This window comes from Streptopelia decaocto (genome assembly GCF_964273445.1).
Source record: "Streptopelia decaocto genome assembly, chromosome: 3".
Lineage (NCBI taxonomy): Eukaryota > Metazoa > Chordata > Aves > Columbiformes > Columbidae > Streptopelia > Streptopelia decaocto.
In genome coordinates this window covers 23,360,566-23,385,233 of record NC_138656.1, presented here as the reverse complement: position 1 = coordinate 23,385,233, position 24,668 = coordinate 23,360,566, and the positions used below count along the sequence as shown (strand labels likewise).

Below are 24,668 nucleotides of genomic sequence, written 5' to 3'. Positions count from 1 at the left end.
CTTCTGAACTCTGAAAGGCAGGGGGAGCTTAGAAAGGCTGCAGAGAAGGCCAGAAGTTTTGGGCTGCTGTCAGTGAGCTGCCCTGCTGGAGGGAAGCCTTTCTAGTAGACATCCACGTGGCATGGGCTCCTCTGTGTCCCATCTGTAGCCATGGCAGTTGTATGAGTCCATGTGCACCAAGGTGAGGGCCTCAGGTTGGGTACCTCATCCTAGTGACTTGCAGGCCTGCCTCAAGTTTGCCTTGATGGCAGGAGTGTGACTGGTCTTGTTGCTGGCAAGTTTTTCAAGTTGGTGGGAAGTCCCACAGAGATCTCTGAAGTGTTGGAAATGTTTGGCATATTCAAAAATTATCTGAGTAAAATAGGGGGAAATTTAGATAGTGTGGAAGATATTAAGTTGTGTTTAAAAAAAAAAATTAAGTCCACATGAGAAGTTGCCAAAGATTCTTATAAATTATAGAACTGGGCTGTAAACCAACAAATGAAATCCATTTTGACTTTAAACATAGTTGTGTGTTCTTTCATTTGTTTGTTTGTTTGTTTGTTTTGTTAAATATTTAAATGTTTATTTTGAATAAATATCACTGATTTCTCACTTTCCCTTTCCCATACTGTTTCTCTTATTTCCATTTTTGTCTTCAGGAATTTATGATTCTGGTCAGATTGTAACTAGCACCAAATAAAAATGTATGCTTTTTCCATGTCAAAAGTCTGGGTGTTTTAAATTTTGTTCCCGAGGGGGTATATATATGTCAGAGAATAAAAATAATAGTGTATAAAGGCCTGGTTATATTTAACTGTAAGGTATTATGTGAAATGGCCCACTTGGCTCTAACTGGAACACTGAGTACATTCATTATTACTCTCATTATAAACTTCTGCAGGTTTTTCTATTTGTAGACCACTTGATATCATAATTTGTTCCTACATCATGTCTGTTTTTTAGTTTTACCAGGAAATACTTTCTCTTTCTACAGAACGTCCTTGGATTATATTTTTCTCTAGCTTATGGACTTTTATGGTTCGCTTCATATATATTTTATTATTTTAAAGTTCCACTGTAAATGCAGGATGTAAAAATGTTCTTCATGTTTTCTATTTTCTTTTATAGTTAAATGCACAAGACGTGTATTTGTACTGTAATAAGTTATGGACTTAGAGTTTCAGTGTGTAGGAATGATGCTCAAGAGAACAAGGTTAGGTGACTATCTTCATCACAACTGGGAAGCTAACATTGCCACTAGACTGTATTTTTGTCAAACATGAAGTTGAAAATATCATCTCTGTGTGGCCTAACATGCCCAGTTTATAGGAGATGACTTGAAGGATTTTTCGTAATGCACTGTTTGCTTCCTTGTCATTCAGGTACATAATTGTCTAGTTAAATACAAATTCTGAAAAAAATAGGTAAGCTATTAACTGTGATTTGCATTGTGGAAGCTTACAGTTAACTGTTGTGCATAAATACTCAGCTATTTGAAGAAAACTGACACAACAAGTTCTCAACAGAGACGATAAAATTTGTCTTAAGGGCTAGGTGTCCCTATTCATTTTGACGAAGTATGCAGAATCTTTTGCATGCTAACAAATTAGTAAGTTGTCTTTATGATTTGTTGTTTTGCTTGTTTTTATTTTAAGTAAATCATAGCTACCATACAGACACTAACTGCCATTGATGTTTTGTAGCAAACTTCATCTAGAATGCTCCCTCCTGAAGGTTTAGGAAATCTGAGTGCCATAAACAGAGGCAAAACAAGCATGTAGGGTTAAGGCATGTAATGCTGTATGAGGCTATAGGGAAGGTTGTCATGATAGAATACAGGTATCGTATCTGAAATTACAGTGTCTCTAGACTATGATGTTCTTGGTTCTGGTTTGTCACAGTGAAGCATGCCACTTCAGGCCACTTAGTGCCTAGATGACAATGCATTTGGAAAAACACTCACATTGATGTTAATTTATTCCTTTTCCTGGTATTTTCTGGCCAGAAAGGCATATTTCTTAAGTAATACTTAGAGTGAAGATTACCTTCTTCCACTCAGAATTATAGTCAAATCTAAAGCAGAGTGGTGGGCAGTGGTACTCCAATTTGCAAATGTAGTGAACTCTTAAAACCATGAAAATAAAATTGGCAATAAGGGTGACCTTATTGATGTTTACCAATATATAAAGAGTAAGTGTCACGAGGATGGAGTCAGGCTCTTCTCAGTGACAACCAATGGTAGGACAAGGGGTAATGGGTGCAAACTGGAACACAAGAGGTTCCACTTAAATATGAGAAGAAACTTCTTCTCAGTGAGGGTGACAGAGCACTGGAACAGGCTGCCCAGGGAGGTTGTGGTTCCCTCAAAAATCCAAAATTCCTAAATATTTGAAAAATTCAAAATATTCTGCTTTTTTATTTTTTTTTTATTTTTTTTTTTTGGCAAGTGCCATCCTAGAGGAAAGCAGGTTTGCAAGCCCCACATTCAACTGCGACATTTGTGAAAATGTGTATTTGGGTTTAAAATAACATTTCTTACAATATCTGTAATTTACAACTAACATGGAACTCATCACTTTCTGGCAAGTAAAAGTAGAAGAGAAGCCCTGAAGAACTTTCAGGAGGTAAAGGACAGCTTCTGAATAGCTGTACCAAAAGGGCGCCGACACGAGAACTTGAGGTTCAGGAACGTAATGGTTTTAAAGCCTGTACTGCAGTTTGTCATTTTAGAAATTCTTGTAGAGTTTTCCAGAATTTTTCTACAAGTTTCTTCTCATTTGTACTGGAGAACAAATACCCTGTTCCCAGAAACCAGAATGCCCAAACATCCTCTTCTGTTCTCAGAATCTAAGTTGCTCTTTGGAGCCTGTTGAAATTTCAGATGCAATTTCTACCAGCAAGAGAAGCCTTAAGGCAAACTTTAAAAGGCTGATCACTCAAGGTGCATGCAAGGAGGGAAAAAGATGAAGAGCCCTTGTAGTGCATGTTCAAGAATATATGAACAATATTCAAAAAAAATAGCCTGCACTGTCTTGTGAAAATCAGGGCAGAGTCAAATATCCCTTCTCTTGTTTTCAAGAGAAACCATTGGCTTTATTACGACAGAAGAAAATCAAGCTGATATTATGAATATTCTATGAAAGAGAAAAGTAAGAAGACTTTTCATGTCAAATGTGTCTTTTTTTAGTAAAATGAAAGATATTGTTGGGTACTAAATTTATCATTGAGTTATATATGTAAACCATAATAATATATTGTTATATGTGCAGATAAATCCTTTAACTGCCATGCAGATTGGAAGGTACAGTCAAATATTTCTAAAGTATTTAATCTAACAGGTTTCAAATCTAAATTAGATTAGATGTCCGAAACTTGACTGAATTAGGTAGAGGTCAGAAACAGATAGCACATCAGTAGTCTGAGTAGTCTGTTCAGAGCGGGGCATAATGATGATATAAGGTTATGCTGGAATCAGTCCAATCCAACATATCACAGAACTTTGCAACTCTTCACTTTAAAAATATATTCTAATATATTCTATTATAATCTGGGTCTGCACTGTATGGCTTGACCAAAGACCCCATTTGTAGAGTACTGAAATATATTAATCTTGTTTAATTTCCCCAAACTGGAATGCTTCAGTTGGTGGTCATAGCAGCCCAGCTGCTCTGTTCTTACTATGGGATATTACTTACCTGGCAGAAAGACCTCTACAGAAAGAAATTGCTGTCATGCCAAGCAAAAGGCACGTGTCAAGCATCCTGTAAGAGCTGTGTGCTCTCCTCTCCCATGGCCTTTGTGTCTTTTTTTTTTTGGCACCTGAAAGTGCTCTTTGCCACCTCAGAATTTCACATCTGTAATGGGCTGCCTGGTCTGAACCATGCAGGCTGCTTTAAGTTTGAGTCAACATTGCCATGTCTTGCTCGGTTTCCGTATAGGACAGCATGTGAGGAGTGTTTTATAGCTGTGCTTTGTGTTCGGAAGTAGCTCTCCATTTTCCACTTAGTGGCATCAAGTAACTTGTATGGGGTACTTACATTGTTTCTCGTGGACAAGGCAATGTTATCTTGTCCCAAGCACGCTGCTTTTCACCATCTCCACATAAGCCAGTTCTGTCTCTGTCCCTTTTTGCAGTCGTCAGAGGTAATTCCTTTTAAGCTGCAGGGCTGAATCTCTGTATTTCTTTGGAGTGGGACAAATTACATATCTGGATTAAGCCTCTTGGCCAGGTTTCTCACAAGAGGGACGATGGACAGCTACTCGTTATTCTGCAATTAAAATTGTGTTTGGATTTAATCACATCTGTATACCCAGAATAACTTGTTCTGCCGATTAAAAATAAAAAAAGACATTTCTTACTTTGAAGGACCAACTTTTGAATAACCTTATGCTGATATGGAATTAAGATATTCAATGCCAATACCACTTTCTATTCTCTGCTTCTACTTTTGAAGCAAAAATGCAAACAAAACCAGACAACTTAACAGAAATAATGGCATGTTTCTATTTTGAGTCAGCTGTAGAAACAATTAGGAAAAGAGTGGCAACAATAAAGAACAATATTTATTTAAAATGTAAATGTTTTATGTAAATTAAAAAAATATATATATTTGAAAGCCTGATCCCTTACCTGATAACCACAATCTGTCCTAATGCACCCCTGAAATCTTCTTTAATGCCACCCTTCACTAAAACATAAACCTTTTCACCTCAGTAAGTAATATGTGTTAGGTCTGTAAAACAACGTATGCCTTCTACAGTGTTGAAAATCTTAAATAATTTCAAGTTATTTGGCAGATGTAAGAATAGGGGCAGCAGCAACACGATAGCCTGTGATGGAGATGGATGGAAAAACTCTTGGATTTCTCATAGATTTCAAGGGACTTTGGATCAAACCTTTACCACAAAACATCTCTGCAATAAATGGTGGCTCTTCTGGGTAAAAGATTATGGCAATGAGACTTCTGGGTTAAGAGTAAGCAAGCACAGTCCAGTTGACCAAATCTGAGAAGGAAGATGTATTTTTTTCTTTATCGTGGTTGTAACCTATTTCAGGTGGAGGTCAAAGCTGCAGAAACATTTTGTTCCTTGGCCTACTAAATTGGTTTTGCCAAAAAAACAGCTAAATTCAAATTCTTGCTTCTCAGCATTTTGCTTCCTAAAAGGCTACATTAAAAAAATAAGCACTGCAAAAAAAATAATGGAATTATGAAATAAAAATTATGCTATGAAAAATTCATGCACATGTGTTGATATGTTTTTTACAATGTTATCAGTAAAATAATAAGATGGATTATCTCATACTTCAGTAGAAATACCTTCACGTATCCATACTCAAATACATTCATACCCACTTACGTGAATTGTAAATCAGTAGTTAATGAATTCCATTTACTTTAAATTCAGTTGTCTTTGATAATGTTTTCTTACCTACGTGGAATTCTATTTCATGATATTCCTGGGTAACTGCATTATAGCACACTGTGATGTTTAAGCATCACAGGGGAGTAGTTATTTCAGGAAGAGCATCCTTAGCTATGTCTCCCTCTCTCTCTTTCTCTCTCTCTCCAACATTCCATTAAATTGAGACCTCTCTTGAGGAGTTCTTGAAAGTCAGACACTCAATAGCTAATAAAGCTTTTAGCTGTTAAGCCTTTTCTCATAGGGTTGTTCACTGCCCCTTTCTAACTTTAGGAAAGCTGAACGCCGTTGGGCATGGCTAGATGGAGCCACCTCCTGGCCAGATAGTAAAGAAAACTCTTGGTTGAATACGAACGTGTCCTAACTCCTACCCTGGTAATTAACATTCCTGTAAACAAATGATGTATAAACTGTTAAGGAAATACTCCCTGCAGACTGGCAGAATTAGGTTCCAGTTTTAGTTTATAAAATTTACACACTAAAAATTAGAAGTCAGCTGAATGGGTACTTTATATCATGCTTTCTTGTGCATTGTATGAACAGCTAGAGAAGATGAACCACTGAGCATGGGTCGTGACTAAGTCCTGATAGAGTAAAGGCATGGTGGTAACCAACCATTTTTTTGAATGACAACAGATTTTATGCAAATCATCTCTAAGAATCTGGTTTTACTAGGTTGACATAAGATGGACAATGTTAACAAATTGCTTTGTATCTGATGTTTTGTTTATCCTGGCTCTGACAAACTCAACCTTTTGGTGGTTGGTTGTCTTCTGTTCTACACAGAGCCCTGTCATCTACCATACTGGTGACATATAGGTATTGAAGTATATCCGTTTTTGTAATGTGGCTTCATCTCTTGGACAGTTGAGCAAACCACTGCAACTCAATGGACTTTATTGATGAAAAGGCTTTTTGACATGAAAATAACAAAATTTCTGTCTATGAGGGCTTCTGTACAAAGATAACCATCAGTGAAATTCTCTTATTTGCATGTCATCTCTGTGATGTTTGGATAATAACAACTAGGAAAAAACAATACTCTTCATGAGAGTCGAGCTTGTTACTGTAACAAGGTGCTTGATATTTGGGGGGCAGTTTTCCTTTGGCTGCTCAGTACAGGATTCAGATACATACAGCAACATATCATGTACCCATACTGACTACTGAAATGTTCCTGAGAAGGTTTTACTGTAGAGTCTCTTCTTCCATTGTGGGCAGATAAACACAGCACACTTCTACTTGCAGCAACTCAAACCAGGAGCCTGATTTTATTTGTTGCAACATAGCTGAATTGCAAGGCTTCTGTTTTATTGTATTGCAAGATGTGAAATACACGTTATTTTGTATTGTCAAGAGCTCTCGGTCAGTATAACTTTGTGTGTATAAATAAGGCATCTGTTCTTTGTAGCTACGTCACACTTGAAAGCTCAGTTATAGACATCTCCGAAATTTATCATTTTACTTTAACACTGGAAGGTGGTGACTGGTGCTTACAGCAGTGGGATTCAAAAAATCTGCCTTCAGCTGCCATCTATTTTATCCACCTTTATCTAAGTATGATCTATTCAGCTCAATCCCTGCACCCTGGTTTCCTCCACTGCAAAAAGGACATGATCATGTTGCCTACCCAACAGGGATACTTGTCAATGCAGGTGTTATTCTTCTTCAAGTCCTTGCAAAATCAGATTTCTCACATTATGAATGCATTACATGTGCCAGAGCAATACTTCAAATTTGGGACAGCATTGTTATTTGGAGAAGGTGGGAAGTCCTTTCCTTCAAGCTGTCCTCAGTGACCTTTACCTTAAATAATGATATATCAGAAGTTGAATCAGTTTATCTGTGTTCATTTTTAAGTTACTATGAATGATTAGCAATCATTGTCTAAAATGAACGTGCTTCAGACTGTGTTTTCAAGAGTGGATGAATTTAGATTATTGTCTGTTCAAATTCAACAAAATGTTTTGCTATGAATTTTTACATGGGTAAGAAGATATAAGAGGTTGTAAGAAACAGAACTTTTTTTCCTTTTAGGAAAAGAATTAATTTTAAAACAGTTTTGCACCTATAACTATTAAGTCTGTTTTATTTTTAACTTCATTGTTTTTCAGGGGGATCAGATATTGAGTACCAAGATTTTTATAAGCCAGTAGTGTGGTTCTGGATCCTTGTTGGGCTTGCTTACTTTGCAGCTGTCCTCAGCATGATTGGAGACTGGCTAAGAGTAATTTCTAAAAAGACAAAGGAAGAGGTAAGAACATTTTAAAAAGGGAAGGAATATTACTTTTTAAAAGCCTTGATTAGAAGCCAGGTGAGCTTATAGCTGCTTTTGTTCTTAGGTCATTGGTCAAAGCTCTCTATGTATGAAGTATATCCTGCTGCTCAAACTGCAGCAAACTTTGTAGCAGCCTAGTCAAACATACAGTGATTTTTACCTGGCTGCATATAAAATAGACTAAATGTATTGCTAAGTTTATATGCACAATTGCATCAGCCTTAAAAGAAATAAAATCTATAAAAGTATTTTCTAGACAGTAGAACAGAATCCTTAATTTTTGAGGCAAAAATTATTCTGTTTTGATAGTTTCTATATGGGATGCAGGTATGTAGATAAAAATACTAAATCACTAAATAGTTATATTTAAGATACCTTTGAACATTTTATAGTGGTAAAAATGTAAATGTTTCATATCATGTAAGGTATAGGAATGAATTATTTAAATATGCCTGGGTCTATTTTACCATAATATCTTCAGGAACAATGCCTAGTTATTTGTAGTCAGGTGTATTGCTTTTAGTTCAAATATATTTTTACTTGTAAATGTATATTTATCATTATAATGATGCTACAATATTTTACTTTGAGATTTGTCATTTAAGAAGATGTATTGGTTTTGAAAATGTTAAAGGATAAATAAAATTTCCTTTGATTGCAGTTAGCACAGTTCAAGTTCTACTAGAGTTTGAGAAACAAATCAGTTTTGTTTTAAGCAACGTATTATTTCTCTCTAGTTTACCTTCAGTTCCTCTGCAGTCATCAGTTCATTCATGTTATTCAAATATGAAAACTCTGATTTCTTTTTGATGGAATGAATGCTTTGGTTACCATGCAGTGGCCTACTACTTGGATTGTTTAAAATTGTTCTCCTGGCTGTAAGGCATGGCGCCGATGCCTAGATGTAATCCTGGCAATCCTTGAGCTCCCAAAGACCTTGCTGGCAAGGACAGCTGACCCCCATACACAATTTATCACAGATCCTGGGGTCCCTGCCTCTTCCCCAGCAGCAGTGGTGGCCCCGGGCTGGGAGCTGGGTGCTTGGGCAGGATGAAGGCCACTCTGTGAGGCTTGCGGGGTGGGCAGCCCTTTTTCCTTGCCCTTGCTATGCTCATAGCTCTTTGTAGTTAGAGACAGCATTGTGGTACATCTGTTTTAAGTACATTTTTACTCGGCATTTTATAAACACTTAGCTCTGAAGCAGAGGACAACGTTTATTCGATCAGTTGCATTTAAAGAGCATCAGCTTTTGCCCCTGTGCTGTACATTTGGAAGGATATTTATAACTTTCCCTACACAACGAGCTTCAGTAGCATCCTTTACAAAGGTGATGCAGCACGTATCACACAAGTGTTCCCTTTTGCACGTTCAACAGTGTGCAGCATCACCATTTTGTATTCTGGAAAAGCACTGAGGGCATTTTCTACACCCAACTTGCATGATTTATACTGGCTGCAAGGAAACCAGTAGATAATTTCAAATGCTGTTAACTTGCATGAACTTCAGAATGAGACTGGTCTAGCCCATTTTTCCCTCTAAACTGGGAAGGAGTAAGAGCTGGACAAACACGTGGTGTTTCCCCTGTGTACTCTCCTAGTGTGTAACTGTCCTCAAATTGGGGCATTTCCTAACCTACAATCAGTTTTTCTGGGTTCAATCAGTTGTTTCTGGGATTCTTGAAAAAAATGTGGTATACGACTGCACTATGATTTGGATCTGTGCAAAAAGTTTGCTGCATTTGCTGCATTTGCTTACACACTGGTGAGACAGTTTAGTTCTTCACACTACTTCCTAGAATTAATCTAGTCTTTAATCTTGCTTTTCTCATACTCTTCTGTTTTATCCAGACAGTAGGATCCCTGGATCAGATGCTCTCTTGAGTGTATAATTGTACATAGCACACTGAGGGTTTAATATTGTTTAGAGTGTCTCATCTATATTATAATAATGACAATAAAATATTAAGAATGTTTGTATTTTTTCATGTCTTGTTGTTATTTTTATACTGAAGTTATTTCAATATAGACTAAATTTGGAAAATATTTAAAGAAACATGAATTGAACAAATTTATGGATTCCTTTAACACATTAAATACATTCTTATTTTCATCAAGTAAAACCCCATTTGCCAGGTTATGCAGCGCAAATCTATGTGAGACTTTCTTTTCTCAGGCACCAGGAACGTATGTCCTATCTTGTCTTTTCGTTCTGTCTGACCTTTGTGACCTAAAGAAGCCTATTCATTTTGTCTACAGAAAGGAAAACCTCATTCTTCAGATATGTCCAAATTCTCTTGGCTGATGCATGTATTCGGCATTTTGCTGTATACAAGTGTCTCGTGTGGGTTAGTTTAGATTAAAGACAGACATAATGTAATTGGTACCATTTGTTCAATTAATCATAGCCCTGATGTTCAGAAATCTTCCCCTACTTTTTAAGCCATTGCTTGGGCATGCTTGAGGAATTTCAAAACAGAAAAAAATGTTCTGGCAGTTTAAAAGTGCTGCAGTTTTTAAAATTATGGAGATCAGTTTGAGAACTGAATTATGACATAGCGCAAGTTGTGTGCTAGTTAGAAAATATGAAAAATTATTTCTGTATTCTATCCTAATTATACTTTGTAGGAAGAAACTTGCATACAGATACACTGCATTTTGCTATAAGGTTGGCTATATTTGAGCAGAAGTTGTATAAATATTCACTTTGCAGGTAGCATTTTATGATAAAAACTGCTGCTCTTAGCTCGTACTTACCATCTGCCTAGGAAAAAATGAGTGAAGAAGCTGAGGGAGTTCAGTGGAAATGTAGTCATAAGGTCTCCTCTATGCCAGCAGAAGCCAAAGGAGACTGAATTGCTTGTATTGTCTGTTTTTTCAGTTCAACCTAAGTTTACATCTGTTCCAGCCGCTATGAATGCAGATAATAGCAGAGGAACCTATTTGGAGTTCAAATAGTAGAAATGAGTGCAATGGAAAAATCTTAGTTCTAAGCATATTTTTTTACTGTAATGTAAGGAAACGTGCAGTCAGTTCTTGGAGAAATAGCTCATTATGCCTAAAGGTAGCCTTTGAAATTAGGAACAATGTTATGTACTGAAGTGTCCCAAGAGATAGAGGCTATGGTAAAATCTATAGGACCACAATTAATGCACTCAGAAAACTGTAACAGTTTAATATGTTTCCTAGGAAATACAAGACACTGAAAATCTTCCTTCATTAAACTTATTATGGGTATTGACACCTACAAGTAAATGAGATTTTTTGTAGGATTTGTAGCATACCTTCCATGAACAAAACAAGTAGTAGACTACCATGTTTAAGACACAGGAGGGAGCAAATAATTCAATAGTGATTGGTTGTGTTAGTTTCAGTGGTCTAAAGCCAGGGGCTGATAGCAGCCAAGGGGTTAGTTTCAGGGGCTGACAGCAGCCAAGTCAAGGGAATTGTACCAGAGTCCAGGATGAAGACAGCGGGGTTGCAAGTGTTGAAAAGCTGCTCTCTTCACTTCCCCTCAACAAGCAAAACTCTGTATTAGCCAAAGAATTTGGTATCTCTTTTGGTATGCAGTTGTAATGATCTTCTTTTTGCTTTTTCCTGTAGTCTAAAGTAAAAAAATCGTTTCTCATAGCACATTTAGGATATATATTGTGAAAGGAAACCTCTGTATTCCAGGAAGTGGGCATGCTGATAATGAATATCACCTAATATCTGTAGTCCTGTTCATGCAGTAGCATTGTTCTTAAAAGCAGTTTACGTAAGACTTTGTGGTAATAATGCATTTCACTGTTTCAACAAAATAAAACATCTGTTTTCTTTCAGGGTACTACCTGGAAAGTTTGCCATATGCAAGTAGAACTGAGACAAAAAAATCTGATCAGATATGCACTGATCCACAATAATGCTGTATTTTGACACTAAAATCCAGATAACCAGAACGTCTGTCAGTTGCTCAGGTGGCTTTTGTCTCCTGAAATACTCTTGAGAGTTTTGAATGCATCAAATGGGGAGGGAAGTGAAAGACAAGTAGAGAAAGAAGTGGGAGTTTTAGAAGGATAGATCTGCTGCTGGAGCAGTTCATACAGTAAGACAGATGAAGTGTCAGAAAGTCACTGGAACATGCTGTGTGCTGTAATCTTAAGTAGGCGATCTGTCTCTGAAGCTCAGCTTCAGCTGTACTAGCTTGCCTTAAACTCCCTCCTCTTCATTATTCTCTATACTCTGATTACTCAGAGCACTTCTAAAGTCTTCTGATTTTAGTCTTGTCGAAAGGTAAAATTTCAGTAGGACTTTTTTCCTTGTCATATTTTTCTTTTACCTCAGTATGCAGCATCTTCTGAATTTCAGCCATTTCCAGCAAAAATGCCTGCCCAATGAGGAATCTTAGTAATTTGGGCTATAAATTTCAAATTCTTGTTTTTTTAAATTAAGTGCTTGTGTCTCTTGGCCACACAATATTATCTTTGTTAGTCTCTTGTCCAGACTCCATTCAAGTCAAGGAAGATGAGATTCCTCTCCAGTGTAGATATCAACATCTGACCTAGTCAACTATATTTGCTTTATAGTCAGGGGAAGGAAATGGGTGTTTCTAGCATGATCCATTTGAATTTTTTAAGGCATCTACCACACGGGATGAATTGCACCCTGGCAGAGCGTGTTTTCTTCACTCTATATCAAGAGTCCAGGTGACAGACTCATGTTAGACAAGTTTTGACAAGTGATTTTCATGCTGTGAATGGTAGGGATCCATCTTTAAATACCAAGCCTAAAATTTCATGAGAAATAGCACATTCACTTCTTGTGGAAATTTAAGAGGCAATTGGAATCTTTGAGACACATAAACAAATTAAACCAATTTGACTCATCTGCATCATCATTCTGTTTAATCTTCTTGGCACCAGAAGTATCACATCTGTCAAAACAGAAATAGGCTTGTCATGATGATGCCATGGAGGTTGTTTTACTCCCTGTAGTATTTGTTGTCTTTTCATGTTACTAGCTTCAGGCTCACTCAGCATATGGGTCTCAGCCTCAAGAGAACTTGAACCCATCTCTCATATCTCCCAAGGAGGGACCCTAAATGTAGGCTGCATGCAGGAAAAGGTTAAAAATGAGTGGACTCAAGTGAGAAACAGTTTTGCACGGTTCCAGTGAGTTGAATCAGTGTACCAGGCAAAGAGACAGGCCTCAGATGCTGTTCAGTGAAGGTGTGCCACCAAGCAGGAGGAAGGAGGAGTTCTTTCAATGGTGGTGATCTCTTAACCTGGCTCTCACTGTTTTAAGAAGCAAACTCTGTTCACTTAGAAATGGAGGTAATAAGAATAGCTCTTCAGCCTGGTAATTAGAGGCTATGAGCCAATTGCTGATCCATCGAACGTTGTTTTAAGTGAGGTAGATCAGCTTCTGTTGAGGAAAACTGTTTGGGCTTTTCCTTTTCTTACAAAAAATAGAAAACAAAACAAACAACAACAACAAAAACCAACCGAACAAAACACAACCTCAAAAGAAGCCCACCTTGCAGTAATTTTAACAATCATATACACACAAGTTCCATGGGTAGATCAGTCTGACTTGGTGGAGGCTTGTTCCTACAAAGCACTGAATCAGAAACATTTGTGGGAGACAGTAATGGTGTGAAAGCAATTGCATGTGAAGTCCTTTTGCAAGGCAATGATTAATAGGGGTGACATAATTCTAGGATGCACAAGCAGAGTATCATTGAGTTTCTGTAGGGAAGAGGTGTTACTGCTGCAGATGTTATTAGAAGATATATTACCAGAAAACAATACTTAGATCTGTGCTCCAAAATTCAGAAAGAATGCAGAGAGCTACAAAACTGGCAGAAGAGTTATCTGAAGAGGAGTTCACCTAGCAGAAAGAGCTTTTTCCAGTCCATCAAAGCTGTACAGAAAAGTGTATTTGAGAAAGAATTGCCATGTTCAAAAAGGTGATTGTTTCTAGTAGATTCTAATAGGTTATATGAGGCAGAGAAAAATATAAAATCTTTCTGCAATAAAGACAGCCATCGCTCTCTGATCACATTTGACTAGCAACAGAAAAAAACTGCAACAACAACAACCCTCTGCCCCAAAAAAAATCCCCAACCAAACAAAAAAAAAGAAACCCAAACCAAGCCTTAAAACCAAAAGATGAGAATACAGTCCCTTCTAACTTTCTTGGGGATGTATAAAGAGTGTTAGCATAAGGAGAAAGTAGAAATGGCTGACCTGGTTTTGAATGCAGTTTGATCTCTTCCCTTCTCAAGAGATGATGAATATAAGTCATCCTGGTGGTGTTCTCAGTCCTGCCCTAGCAAGTCTGCAATACCGAGTTTCTGTATCGATCACTCTTGTACAAGCACACTGTACTACTATGTGCGAACAAAAGAACATGTTGTTCTGAGAGTCCCAGGGAAACTAATCTGCCAATGGTTTTTGACACTTTTTTTTTCTTTTGATATGCCTTTCCTCATTGCTTTGTGTACTTTGGACATATGATGCCTGCTTAGCTTCACATTCAACACACACACACAGGTAACATCTACACTCTTATCGTTTTGGAGTTGTTTATATCTATATCATTTATATCACTCCTCTTAGCTGGGCATATTGAAGGCCCTTAGAGACAACTATCTTGTTACTACATTTTAAGTACCAGCTCCTGAAGCGATGCTGGTGTGGTGCTGATCGCAAGAGATGTGCTGCTGAAATTACACTTGCAGGAGTGGCACCGCACGCTGTGCCTGCCAAGGGCAGGGGGCACAGCCTCCCCACCTGGCCCTGCTCTCCCCTAGTGCTCCCCCTGGTCTCACCGTGCCAACTGGGTGGTTCAGGGGAGATAGAAATCCCTCCAGTGTGGCCTGCACGCAACCAGGTGGTGATGGTGAGAGCTACTGAATTTGCAAAAATAAAACTGGAGCAAGTGACTTATACTTCATAATAAGAGAAGCTGATTAAAGAGAGCTCAGATACAGCAGTGGCATTTATTGGAGTTAATTATCCATGAAGGTTCCCTGAACGTACACTATCATGTTTTACACTAGGAAACCTTGTTTGTTTTTTTTTTTTTTTGGAGAAAAGACATAATCGATCCTTTAAGTTACTGCAACATATGTATCTGTGATTTAACTCTTTTGACAGAGTGATATTTAATCTGGAGTCTGTTCAGCCCACATCTTCATGATTAACATTCCTGAAAACTTTAAAGATAACCTCAGAGTCTGGATATTGTTAGAAAAAGACACCAAAAACTCTAGTAACAATGAGTGTGTATGTATTTGATAGTTGTCTTGTGGATGAGTCCCCAGACAAAGCCAGTTCAACAGAATATCAGTGCATCTTCAAGAAGTTCTGTTGACTGTGAGGAAGCTGTGCTTTGCAGTCATGGACAAAAAGGACTGAAGAAAGTATGGAATACTTTCCTTTACCAGGGATGAATGTAGTTGTGATACTAGTGTTGGACAAACAAAGTGGATCTTTAATAATTCACACAAAGATTTCTCCAGTTATAAACATTGGGAAGTTAAGAAATAAGCAGTTTTTACTGGGACTTGACTATGTAGTTAAAATAGCCTTTACTCAGTACCAAGTCAAAATTGAAAGTCCTTTCAATGAGTTTATGAAAGAGTTGTTGTCCTTTTCCTGTGGGAGAAAGTTGAGACCATCTTTCAACTGTCAGGGCTTGGGCTTCATTATGCTTCTAGTATAATTCTTAAAACATTCGCTATTTCTGGCTGCGGCAAAGTTGTTGTCCTTATAGTGCAGACAGAGAATACATGCTGTTCTCCTGAATCACCTTAGGCTCAGCTGGTAGAGCTTTATGTAAAGCTAAATAGTTTCTTGTGGTTAATACAAATGGATGTCACTCACTCTCATGTTGAAAGAGGGGCTGGGTGGCTCTCTGAGGTAGATGAAACAGCTAAATAAAATAGCTGGTTTTGATAGGAAAATGTCAGCATTTTTTTTATCCTTGGAAGTTATTAATAAAGGAGAGCACTAGGGACTGAGTCAGGCCATTAGCTTGTGTACAGTATTGAGACATCACATACAGCTCTATGCAAAGAGGTGTCTGGGCAATACTCAACAGTAGTTCTGACGAGGTACCCAACAGGAGTGTTCATATTTCTGGTAAAAAAAGGTAAAACAAAATAATCGTGGTGACAATGAGTACTTCTGGTTTTGTAGATAGGAGATGGTGTGTGTTGTTAGTGGTGTTTGTTTGTGGGGTTTTTTTTTTTCTTATTATTATCATTTATTTTGTTGGCCACCTTTTTTATTTTGTTGAATCAGACCATGATAGATCAAAAGGGCCATTTCTGCATCTGCCATCTGCCACATCTCTACAAAACATATTCCCATAGATGTTTCTCCATAACAAAATAATCAAAGTTCATGGGCTTTCTGCATTCCCATTGGAGAATGTGGTTTATTTCATGCAAGGCATCAGATGTGCTCATGGAAGTTGTGTGGGTGAAACCAAACAATCATTGCTCACCAGAATGAACTCACAAACATTACTTATTACAGGACTGAATAATCTGATTTCCAGTGGGAGAGTGTTGTCCCCAGAACAATTCTGACCACCATAGTTACAAAAATGCAAGTGTTTATGTAAATAAAGTGTTACTCCAGAAGATACTAGTTTCACAAAATAGATGCTTTTCCTCTCTAATATTTGCCTCAAAAGCAGAGGGACATGTATACTAGTCAGGGGAACCAAAAAAAGAGATCAGTTGATTTGTGCCATTCACTTTGAAATTAATCTGGTAGCTTAATGACCTAGTGTGGAAGAGTTTGCCACAGAGCTGAGGTCCTGACATAATGAAGGAATAGAAGATGGTGGTTAAACTCCTGGGAAAGCTCAGCACAGGTATCTCATCAGTGTCTCTGGTCTTTCTATGTTGCATTTTACTACTGTTTTGTTTTACCATTAAAGACAAGTACAGTCTTCTCTAAATACCCATTCAAAGATTACAGCATGATGGAGTTTGGGTGCTTACTAATAATGCTGTAATTACAGAAATACCAAGAGACAGACTCTTGGGATGGGAATTTATTTAGTTGGACTACAAATGAGATCCCATTCATGTAGAGGAAACACATGGGCCTCAATAAAAATGACTTTCAAACTTTTTCTCTTCTGCATCCCAGTGTTCTCTAGCCCATAGACAACTGATGTAGTGAGCACACATTTGTGGCCAGCAGTAGCTCAGGTGGTTTATGGTTGCCCAGAACTGCAGGAAAGTGAGATGTCAGATAGACAAACCCATGCAGTGAATCAATCCACCCTGCAGCTGCATTGTTAAACCCATCAACCCTCTCCATACCGACATTTTTTTTAATTTTGATTTTTTAAGTGGGACTTTGAGAATAATTTCTATGAATGCTGGATTAGTTTCTTGAGAGCAAAGACAAAATGTTATGTACTCTACTCTGCTGCCTGGATAATGTGACATGTACATGCCCTTTCTAGTTTTGTTTCTGAGTAGCATAACATGGAGAGGTTAATTGGATGTGTTATTTTCAAGTAACAGAAGTACACTGGAGAGGAAAAATGAACCTGCAAAACTTTGGAGAACACATTAGGGGTAAATGTTAGAAATTATATACTGAGGAACATCTAGAGCGTTATAATATCTGTAACAAAGGCCACTTTTTTTTTTGTTTTTTCTGTTGTTCCTGAAGTGCAGTCAGATATCTCCAGCTCTTCTACTGGATCTTTAATTCACTTTCTGAGCTTGCACTAATATAGCCATTGTAAAATGTATGAGCCCCTGTATGCCAAAGGGAAACAACATATGCAGCATATAGCTATGAAAAAAAAGCTACATGCATTATTTAGAAATACATATTTTCATTTTCTTGCACAACACGTATAATGCTATATTTTTTTCTTTTTTTTGGTACTTAGTGGTTTACCTAATTCCTAATTGGGCTTTTTTTTTTTTTTTTTTTTCCTGTTAGAGCAAAGATATGGCTTAGTTCACAGTACAGACTACTCATGTAAAGGTTATGGCAACATGGCTTGTGCTGTCCAGACCACACTTAATAGGATGAATGGTCTTTCTAAATATTGGGCAGTTGTGTTTGTATAATTATTTGGATATCTGTTGAGATCTCTGTGTTCTCTCTTTTTTTTGTTTTGTTTTGGTTTTTGTTTTGTTTTTCCCCCTTTAACAGCAGCATCCATCCCCTTGGACATGTTTACGTTCTGGGTTATGCTGTTGGCCTCTATCCAAGAGTGGAGCTCAGCTAGACCGTGAGAAAGCTAACACATGGTGGCAATGAAAATGAATAGAGAGTTTTGGTCACACCGGTGATATTGGCTAAGAGCCAGTTTTGAGTCATTATTAATTTAGATGGGTTTTGGCAGGAAAAGGTGAAGGAATGGTTGCTTAATGTCCATGTGTTTTCCTAGTTCTGTCAAATTCAGTATGTCTGTCTTTAAGTAACATTGGAGATAATGTACGTGTACAACCTGGGACCTGTTTGGTCATTCGGGAAGTTCATGCAGGTTGTTTTGTTTGTTTGTTTGTTTGTTTTGGGGAACTGTTGGTGGGGTTTTTTTGTTTGTTTTTTTAATATGTATACTTAAAAAGAGACACTCCCCCCCAAATAAAAAGTGACTTTAACAGGAATGAATAGACACACTCCCAAATTGTTCAGAGGTTATTCCTCATTATATCCTCATAAACGTGACACTTGACCACAGGTAGACAGAGACACCTTAACATAAACATTTAGAGATGCTACTAGAGATGACCTATGGTACTTGAGACATCTCGATGGGGCTGTGAGATATGATGCAGAATGTATGTGATATCAAGGCCCATCTGCAGTGATAGCTGCAGGCCAGCCAGCAAGAAATTGAGTCAATGCTGTTTATTTGATAGAAAAGTGTCAGTTTTTCATGGTGAAGTGTGCTGTGTGGAATATTTAGTTGTATTACCCTTACCATATTTCTTCAGAATTTGTCATTGAGACCTGTCTTCCTTGGACTCATAAGGCAGTAGGGTATTTCTTCATAAATACCTAACGAAGTTACTAGCCGTTGATGTTCAAAGTACAATGCTAAAAGGTTAGAGTTGATGTTCCTTGTAAAATATGTCTAATACCTTGCAGTCTAATTTGGATTTTGATGTGGGGAAAGTCAATCCTGGTGCTGGTCTAGGGACCATGTCCCCATTACTGGTGACATTTGTATTCCCCGAAGGTTAGGAGTGAGCAGCATAACCAGATTAGTGCTGCTTCTTGTATGGCTAAGCCTGTTGCTAACACTGTGACATGTTTTTCCTATTACTTTTGATATATTTTCTGTCATTCAGCCTTACGTGAAGTACTTAGTTGTCAATAATTTCTGTGATAAAGAGGCCTTGTCCTCATGTTGCATTGCCCCAACTATGACAGCTACAGAGTCTACATAGCTGTGTGCCATAATTTAGGCAAAAGAATAGGAGAAAAGCAAACAATTGTTACAGTAGGTAGGGATGTTAAGATCTTTTTTCCTTTTTTTTGAGCAGCATAGGCAACTGGCATTTCAAACACTTTGCATAAGACATTTTGTGACTGTCAGCCCGCAGATGAAGAGGAGCTGTAATGCAGTATGGTAAAATGTCATACCCTAAGGACAGAAGGAACCTGAACACATACATAAAAGTTCATATGGATAAAGGAGGGATCAAATTATGAGACCAACTTGCTTATGAACACTGGCAGTTAAATACTGCACATTTCTTTCCCTGTAACCTTTTGTGTTTGAGTCTGTGGAATTAAGAGTTTTATTCTGAAGAGCTAACATTTTCAGTGCATTTCAGTTCACACAAAAGCTAGGGACTGAAAGCGGTAATTTGGGGCATGAACGGTTCAGATGGCACTGAAATTCTAGTTTCTCATGCTGTGCCAGTTACCTCTGTTTTACTACTGATACATTTCAATTCTGCTTAGCAATAGCACTGCATTTTTCCTTTTTTCCCCCTATGATTTTTAATATAAAAATGAAATTGAGCCAAACAGCATCATAGCTCTGGTCTGTGGGAAGATAGGATTGAGTCCACTATGTTCGTGTTCCACATCACCATACTTGGAACATAAGCCCATCTCCAAAGGCATATTTAATGACATTCTATGATTCTATGATTCTTCAGCTGGCTGCATAAAATCGCTCTCCAAAAGAAGGCTAATTAGAATTTCATAATCAGATATCTGAACAACTACAGTTTTAAAATTCTCCTGAACAACTTAAATGCTCAAATGTTACAATATAGCAGCTTGCCCTGTGCAAGACAGGTCCATCACCAGCATGCAGTGAGGAGGACTGGCAAGGGATCCTGAGCCTATCCTAGAGGTTACATAGACTTGCGTGATCAACTGTTTCTTTTCTTTGCTAGGAAAATATGACGCAAGTGGGAACTGAAACTACTTGTGAAAGGAAAGTTAAAAAGCACACGGGGAGACAGTTCAGGGTGCTTGTATCCTCCAGAAGGTTGCCAAGACACAAATTTTAAGCTACCAGTCTGAAAACATTCCTTGAATGTGACCACCAGCAATGCCAGAGATGTTTGCATGAGCAAAATAACTGCTTTGGTGAATGCTTACACAGCTGTTGAGGGGTACAAATGTGTAGGGTAAAATAGGAACCCCTATACCGGCTCTTTGTTTCCCTGGACAGAATCCTGCTCCAGAACCTGAGGAGCCTGCTTCAGTAAATCTTCAGAGGACGACAGGCTGCCCCAGGGTGTGCATTGATACTGCCTATCTTATTTTTATTACTTGTTTACTATGAATAAAAATACTGTAGCAGCTGAAATGTTTCAGCATTACAGATTTCATTATTTTCAGATCTGAAGTGCAGTGTGTCTGATCCTAATTGCACAATTTAAATACTAATAGTCATTCAGCTGGGCAAGTCCTCTGTGTATTATGGATAATCATCCTTGTTTTAGAAAATATACATAATGGGTCTACATTAGTCATCTGTGTAATTCACTGAAGCTGAGACAAATGTAATAAAATGACCCCTGGGTAAAGAGATCTTTTTGTTTTGTTTCTGGAGGGTAGAAGTTTTCCTTAAACCCTGTCACTCCTGGATGAGCTGATTGTTTTTTACCTTCATTATAGTCCTGTTTTCCCCTGCACTGCAAAGCATGAATAAGCCTGTGGGCACATTTCTTTGGTGGTTTACCCGCTGTATTTCTGTGCTTATGTATGTATTTATTTATTTCTGTGCTCACCAAGTCTGCCAAGCTTGCTTGCCAATGATTGAAATTCTGGACTGAGTAGTACCAATTAGACTAATTTATTTAAGTGGGTCAATTCTTCTGAAATGCTTTGCTTTGGAGTTATATTTATCAGCACTCCATCTTCCCTGTGCTATACCTTCCAACTATTAAACTGCCTACAAAGTAGAGATTTAAAGAGAAACAATCTATTTCCTTTGCAGTTACAACAAGATAATCTCAAAAAAATGTGCCTCCTTTAATTACTTATGTAACTTAGTTAATATTGTAATGGTGGCTTGGTGGACATACAAGACCAAAAATATAAATAGTGTATAAATTACAAGAAGTTCCATTGCTGCTTTTCAGTATGTTATTTCAGAGAAGTCAGGGTGGTCAACAGACAGGTTGCTGACATGACTGAAACTGCTGCTGTATTGGCGCTACGTTTGAGCAAGCACACACACAAAAAAGAGAATGCAAGCAGCTGACGTTTTCCTTTAGAAAAGCTTTTCTGTCTAAATTTAGAAACTTCTTTGCCAAGTCTCCCAGGGGTCTTTCCAGAGACAGTAAAAGTGCTCATAAATAACCCCTCACCCTAGTAACAATACACAACACAGCCTGGATTGCTGGGATTTCAGCATCCCCTGACCAGCTGGGTACTGTGCAGCTGTCAGGGCTCTGCAGCTTTTCCCTATTGTTGACTGCCTATAATTAAAGAAAATTTAGCAGGAGATTTTTATTGTGTTTTTGGAATTGTTAACTCTTACTGGTGTGACATTTTCTTCTGTTTAGGTGATATTAATAAAAGCGTGAGTCTGCAGCATGAGAAATTTAGGCCAGCAGCTCTTTGCCAGCACAAAAGCCTCATAGCTCTCTCACCAGGCTCTTGAGCCTAAAGAGTGTCTAAAGTTCTTGGCCCCATAATGATTCCTTTTTGTTTTGTTTTGTTTCCTTCTCATTTTGTTGCAGGTAGGGGAATTCAGAGCCCATGCTGCGGAGTGGACAGCCAACGTCACTGCAGAGTTCAAAGAAACTCGAAGGCGCCTGAGCGTGGAGATCTATGACAAGTTCCAGCGGGCTACCTCTATCAAAAGGAAGCTCTCTGCAGAACTCGCCGTCAACCACAATCAAGACCTGACTCCCTGCAAGAGAACCCTGTCAGTCAACCATCTGACCAGTGAGAAGGACATCTTGCCAGCTCTAACAAAGACGGACAGCATTTACATGAATGGTTTGACACCACACTGTGCCACAGAAGAGATAGCTGTTATTGAAAACATGAAGTAGCCATGACTTTGGATCCCAGTCCTCGAGAAGCTCTTGGCTAAGACTGGCCACTTACCTTTTTTTCTCCACCTTGTCAATGGTCAATGCTAATAGCATTTTATATGTGTGCATGAATTCCACAGAAACTACAGTCCAGAGTTACCATCGCATCTCTTCAAAGACACAAAGATGAATGGCACTTCTGTTATCAAAAGATGCTGGAACAAGCAACGTCTTCTGCCTTTATCTGCCCAGACTGTTTTTCACTTCTCCCGATGTGCCATATGGCCTCAAGAATGAATCACACTTGTTTCTGGTAACAATGTAGCTTTGAGGGATCAGTCCTTAAAATTTCAGGGTCTACCTTACTGAGCCTAGGAATGGACCATTTCTGGACTACAACACATTTGTAAATGGCAAGAAATTCTTATGCAGCCTTTTACCTAAGAAATTTTTGTCAGTGCCTTATCTTTTGAAGAACCAGAACCTCTGCAGTTCCTGTATGGTTTTTTGTTTGATTTTTTTTTTTTTTTTTCCACATGGGAAGTGTATTTCATTTGAGCTTTCATTCTTCTTGAAACGATGGTGTTTTAAAGGTGTCTGTCGTGAAGATACCAACCAGCATGAATGAATGCCAAAACTCAACAATTATCAAATGACGTTCTTAGCTCTAAATTTAAAGGCACTGCAGTTTTTAAAGTTGCAAACACATCCCCCAGAAGCATTTTGTTTTACTCAGGTCCAGCTGATACTTGTTTCACACTGACTTGTAGAACTTTCAGACCCTCTTTGGGTCTTATTTTTTCAAGCAGTGTTCAGCAGTTCTTTTTTTTTCTCTGCATCAGATGTACCAAAAAGTCTGCATCTTATCTATCACTAAATTATTTGGTAGATGACAAGAGCAAATAAATATTACTATTTCAAGGAGAGGCTTTTAATTGCTGTATTCTAATAACCATATCCACAAAACAATGCAGAAAAATACAGTGATTTTTAATAAGCATAAACCTCCCGCCAGATATTTGCTCTATGAAAAGGATTTGTAACTTCCTCTTTAAGTCAAGTCACACCAGACACCATACGATATTTTCCCCAGGAATCCTGGAGTGCTTTCCTGAGTGTCACGCTGTACAGTGGCTGCCTGTGCCGGAGCTGTGACTAACGTGGGAATGCAATTGAAACTGGTATCACTGTGACTTTCTACGTTTCAAATAGAGATGACTCTGAATAGAAGTACAGGCATGAAGAGGAGCTGATGAGTAGCACAATCTGAATACCGATGATTGTTCAGACAGGATAGGCTGATGAGAAGCAGATCTAAACCAGGCTATGGATTTTCTTTATTGGTTTTAAGAAAACACATTAATTTTGTATCTTCTGTTTTGCTTGTAGGTGTACATGAGATTCAGAAGAAATGCAGGATGGAATGGATAATTTTGCTTTTTTTTCCCTTATGTTAGTCTATTGTAACTTGGCTGTACATAAAATGAATAGAACAGGCCTTAAAGAATAATTTAGGCTCTGTGTAAATTAAAAAAGAATGGGACTTTGCTGATTGGGCATGATTCAAGTGGCAAATCTTACAGCATCTCTGACCATTAGATAACATGCAAGATATGAATGTTCATGTTTTTTGGATGCTTAGCTTGTTTTCTAATAAATATAAGTTAATATGTAAATTCAGTCAATTCAGTGTAAATATCAAAGAATTAACATTTACAGAGAGTACGCTTTTAAAACTAAGGAAGTTCCATGACACAGCACCGAGCAATGCTCTTATAACAAAGACCCTCATCTCCCCAGCACAGTGTTCTGAATGTCCACATGGTGAGGGTTCTTGCCATGTATAAACTGTGAATTGTAATGAAAAATAAAGTTTTTAATTAAAATAAGCTTTTCTGAATCTCCTGCTTGCTACAACTGGAATGCTAAAAAAATAATTTGTGAAACTGATGTTTGTGCTTTCATTGGTTACAGAGTATAGCAGTTTTCCACCTGCTTTTTAAGCTGGTTTAGCAATAAAGGCTTGACTCACCCAGCACAGAAATATTTTTTTTTCCTTATTATTATTATTACAAAAAAAATGTTCTTTGGTTGCTGTACCGTAAGTTGTGGTTTTTGCCATTTTGTTTCAAAAACTTGACAGGCTGCAGTTTCTCCTGTCATGTGCTACAGATCTGATGGCAACTGCTCTGTGTTTGCAGCAAGGGAGGTGTGGGGAGCTCTGACCTGCTGCCCTGCCAGCTCTCCTGTGGTCACCAGTGACATTCCGCAGAAGCGTGTGCACAAACAGCTCTAAGGGAGGGAGTCTTTTCACGCCAAAGCAGTTCTTTCTGCAGTGAATATTTTACAATGGGCTGTTTAATTAGGACTTGGCCAAGGGAACAAGAGTCCGCAGCTGTGTGGTGGTAAGTGAAGAAGACAGTTCTCTTATATTGTTTCAATCCCCTTTGTATGGGAGGTGTCTCAGTGCCTTTTGGATCTGATTTTCAGAAAGGGACTGGTAGTG

The 24,668-nt window shown here is 38.0% G+C and overlaps 1 protein-coding gene across 4 annotated transcripts in view; it reads left to right on the top strand.

The window, feature by feature from the left end:
- The window catches only part of KCNK2 (potassium two pore domain channel subfamily K member 2), a 142,876-nt gene extending 118,683 nt beyond the window's left edge, over positions 1 to 24,193 (top strand). For all 4 annotated transcript variants that reach the window (XM_082048069.1, XM_082048072.1, XM_082048071.1 and 1 more), the window contains 2 exons: positions 7,518 to 7,657; positions 21,863 to 24,193. In XM_082048069.1, coding sequence (XP_081904195.1) covers positions 7,518 to 7,657; positions 21,863 to 22,180 — 458 coding nt within the window. In that variant the 3' untranslated portion in view covers positions 22,181 to 24,193. The remainder of the gene's footprint in view (positions 1 to 7,517; positions 7,658 to 21,862) is intronic.
- Positions 24,194 to 24,668: the final 475 nt, after the last annotated feature.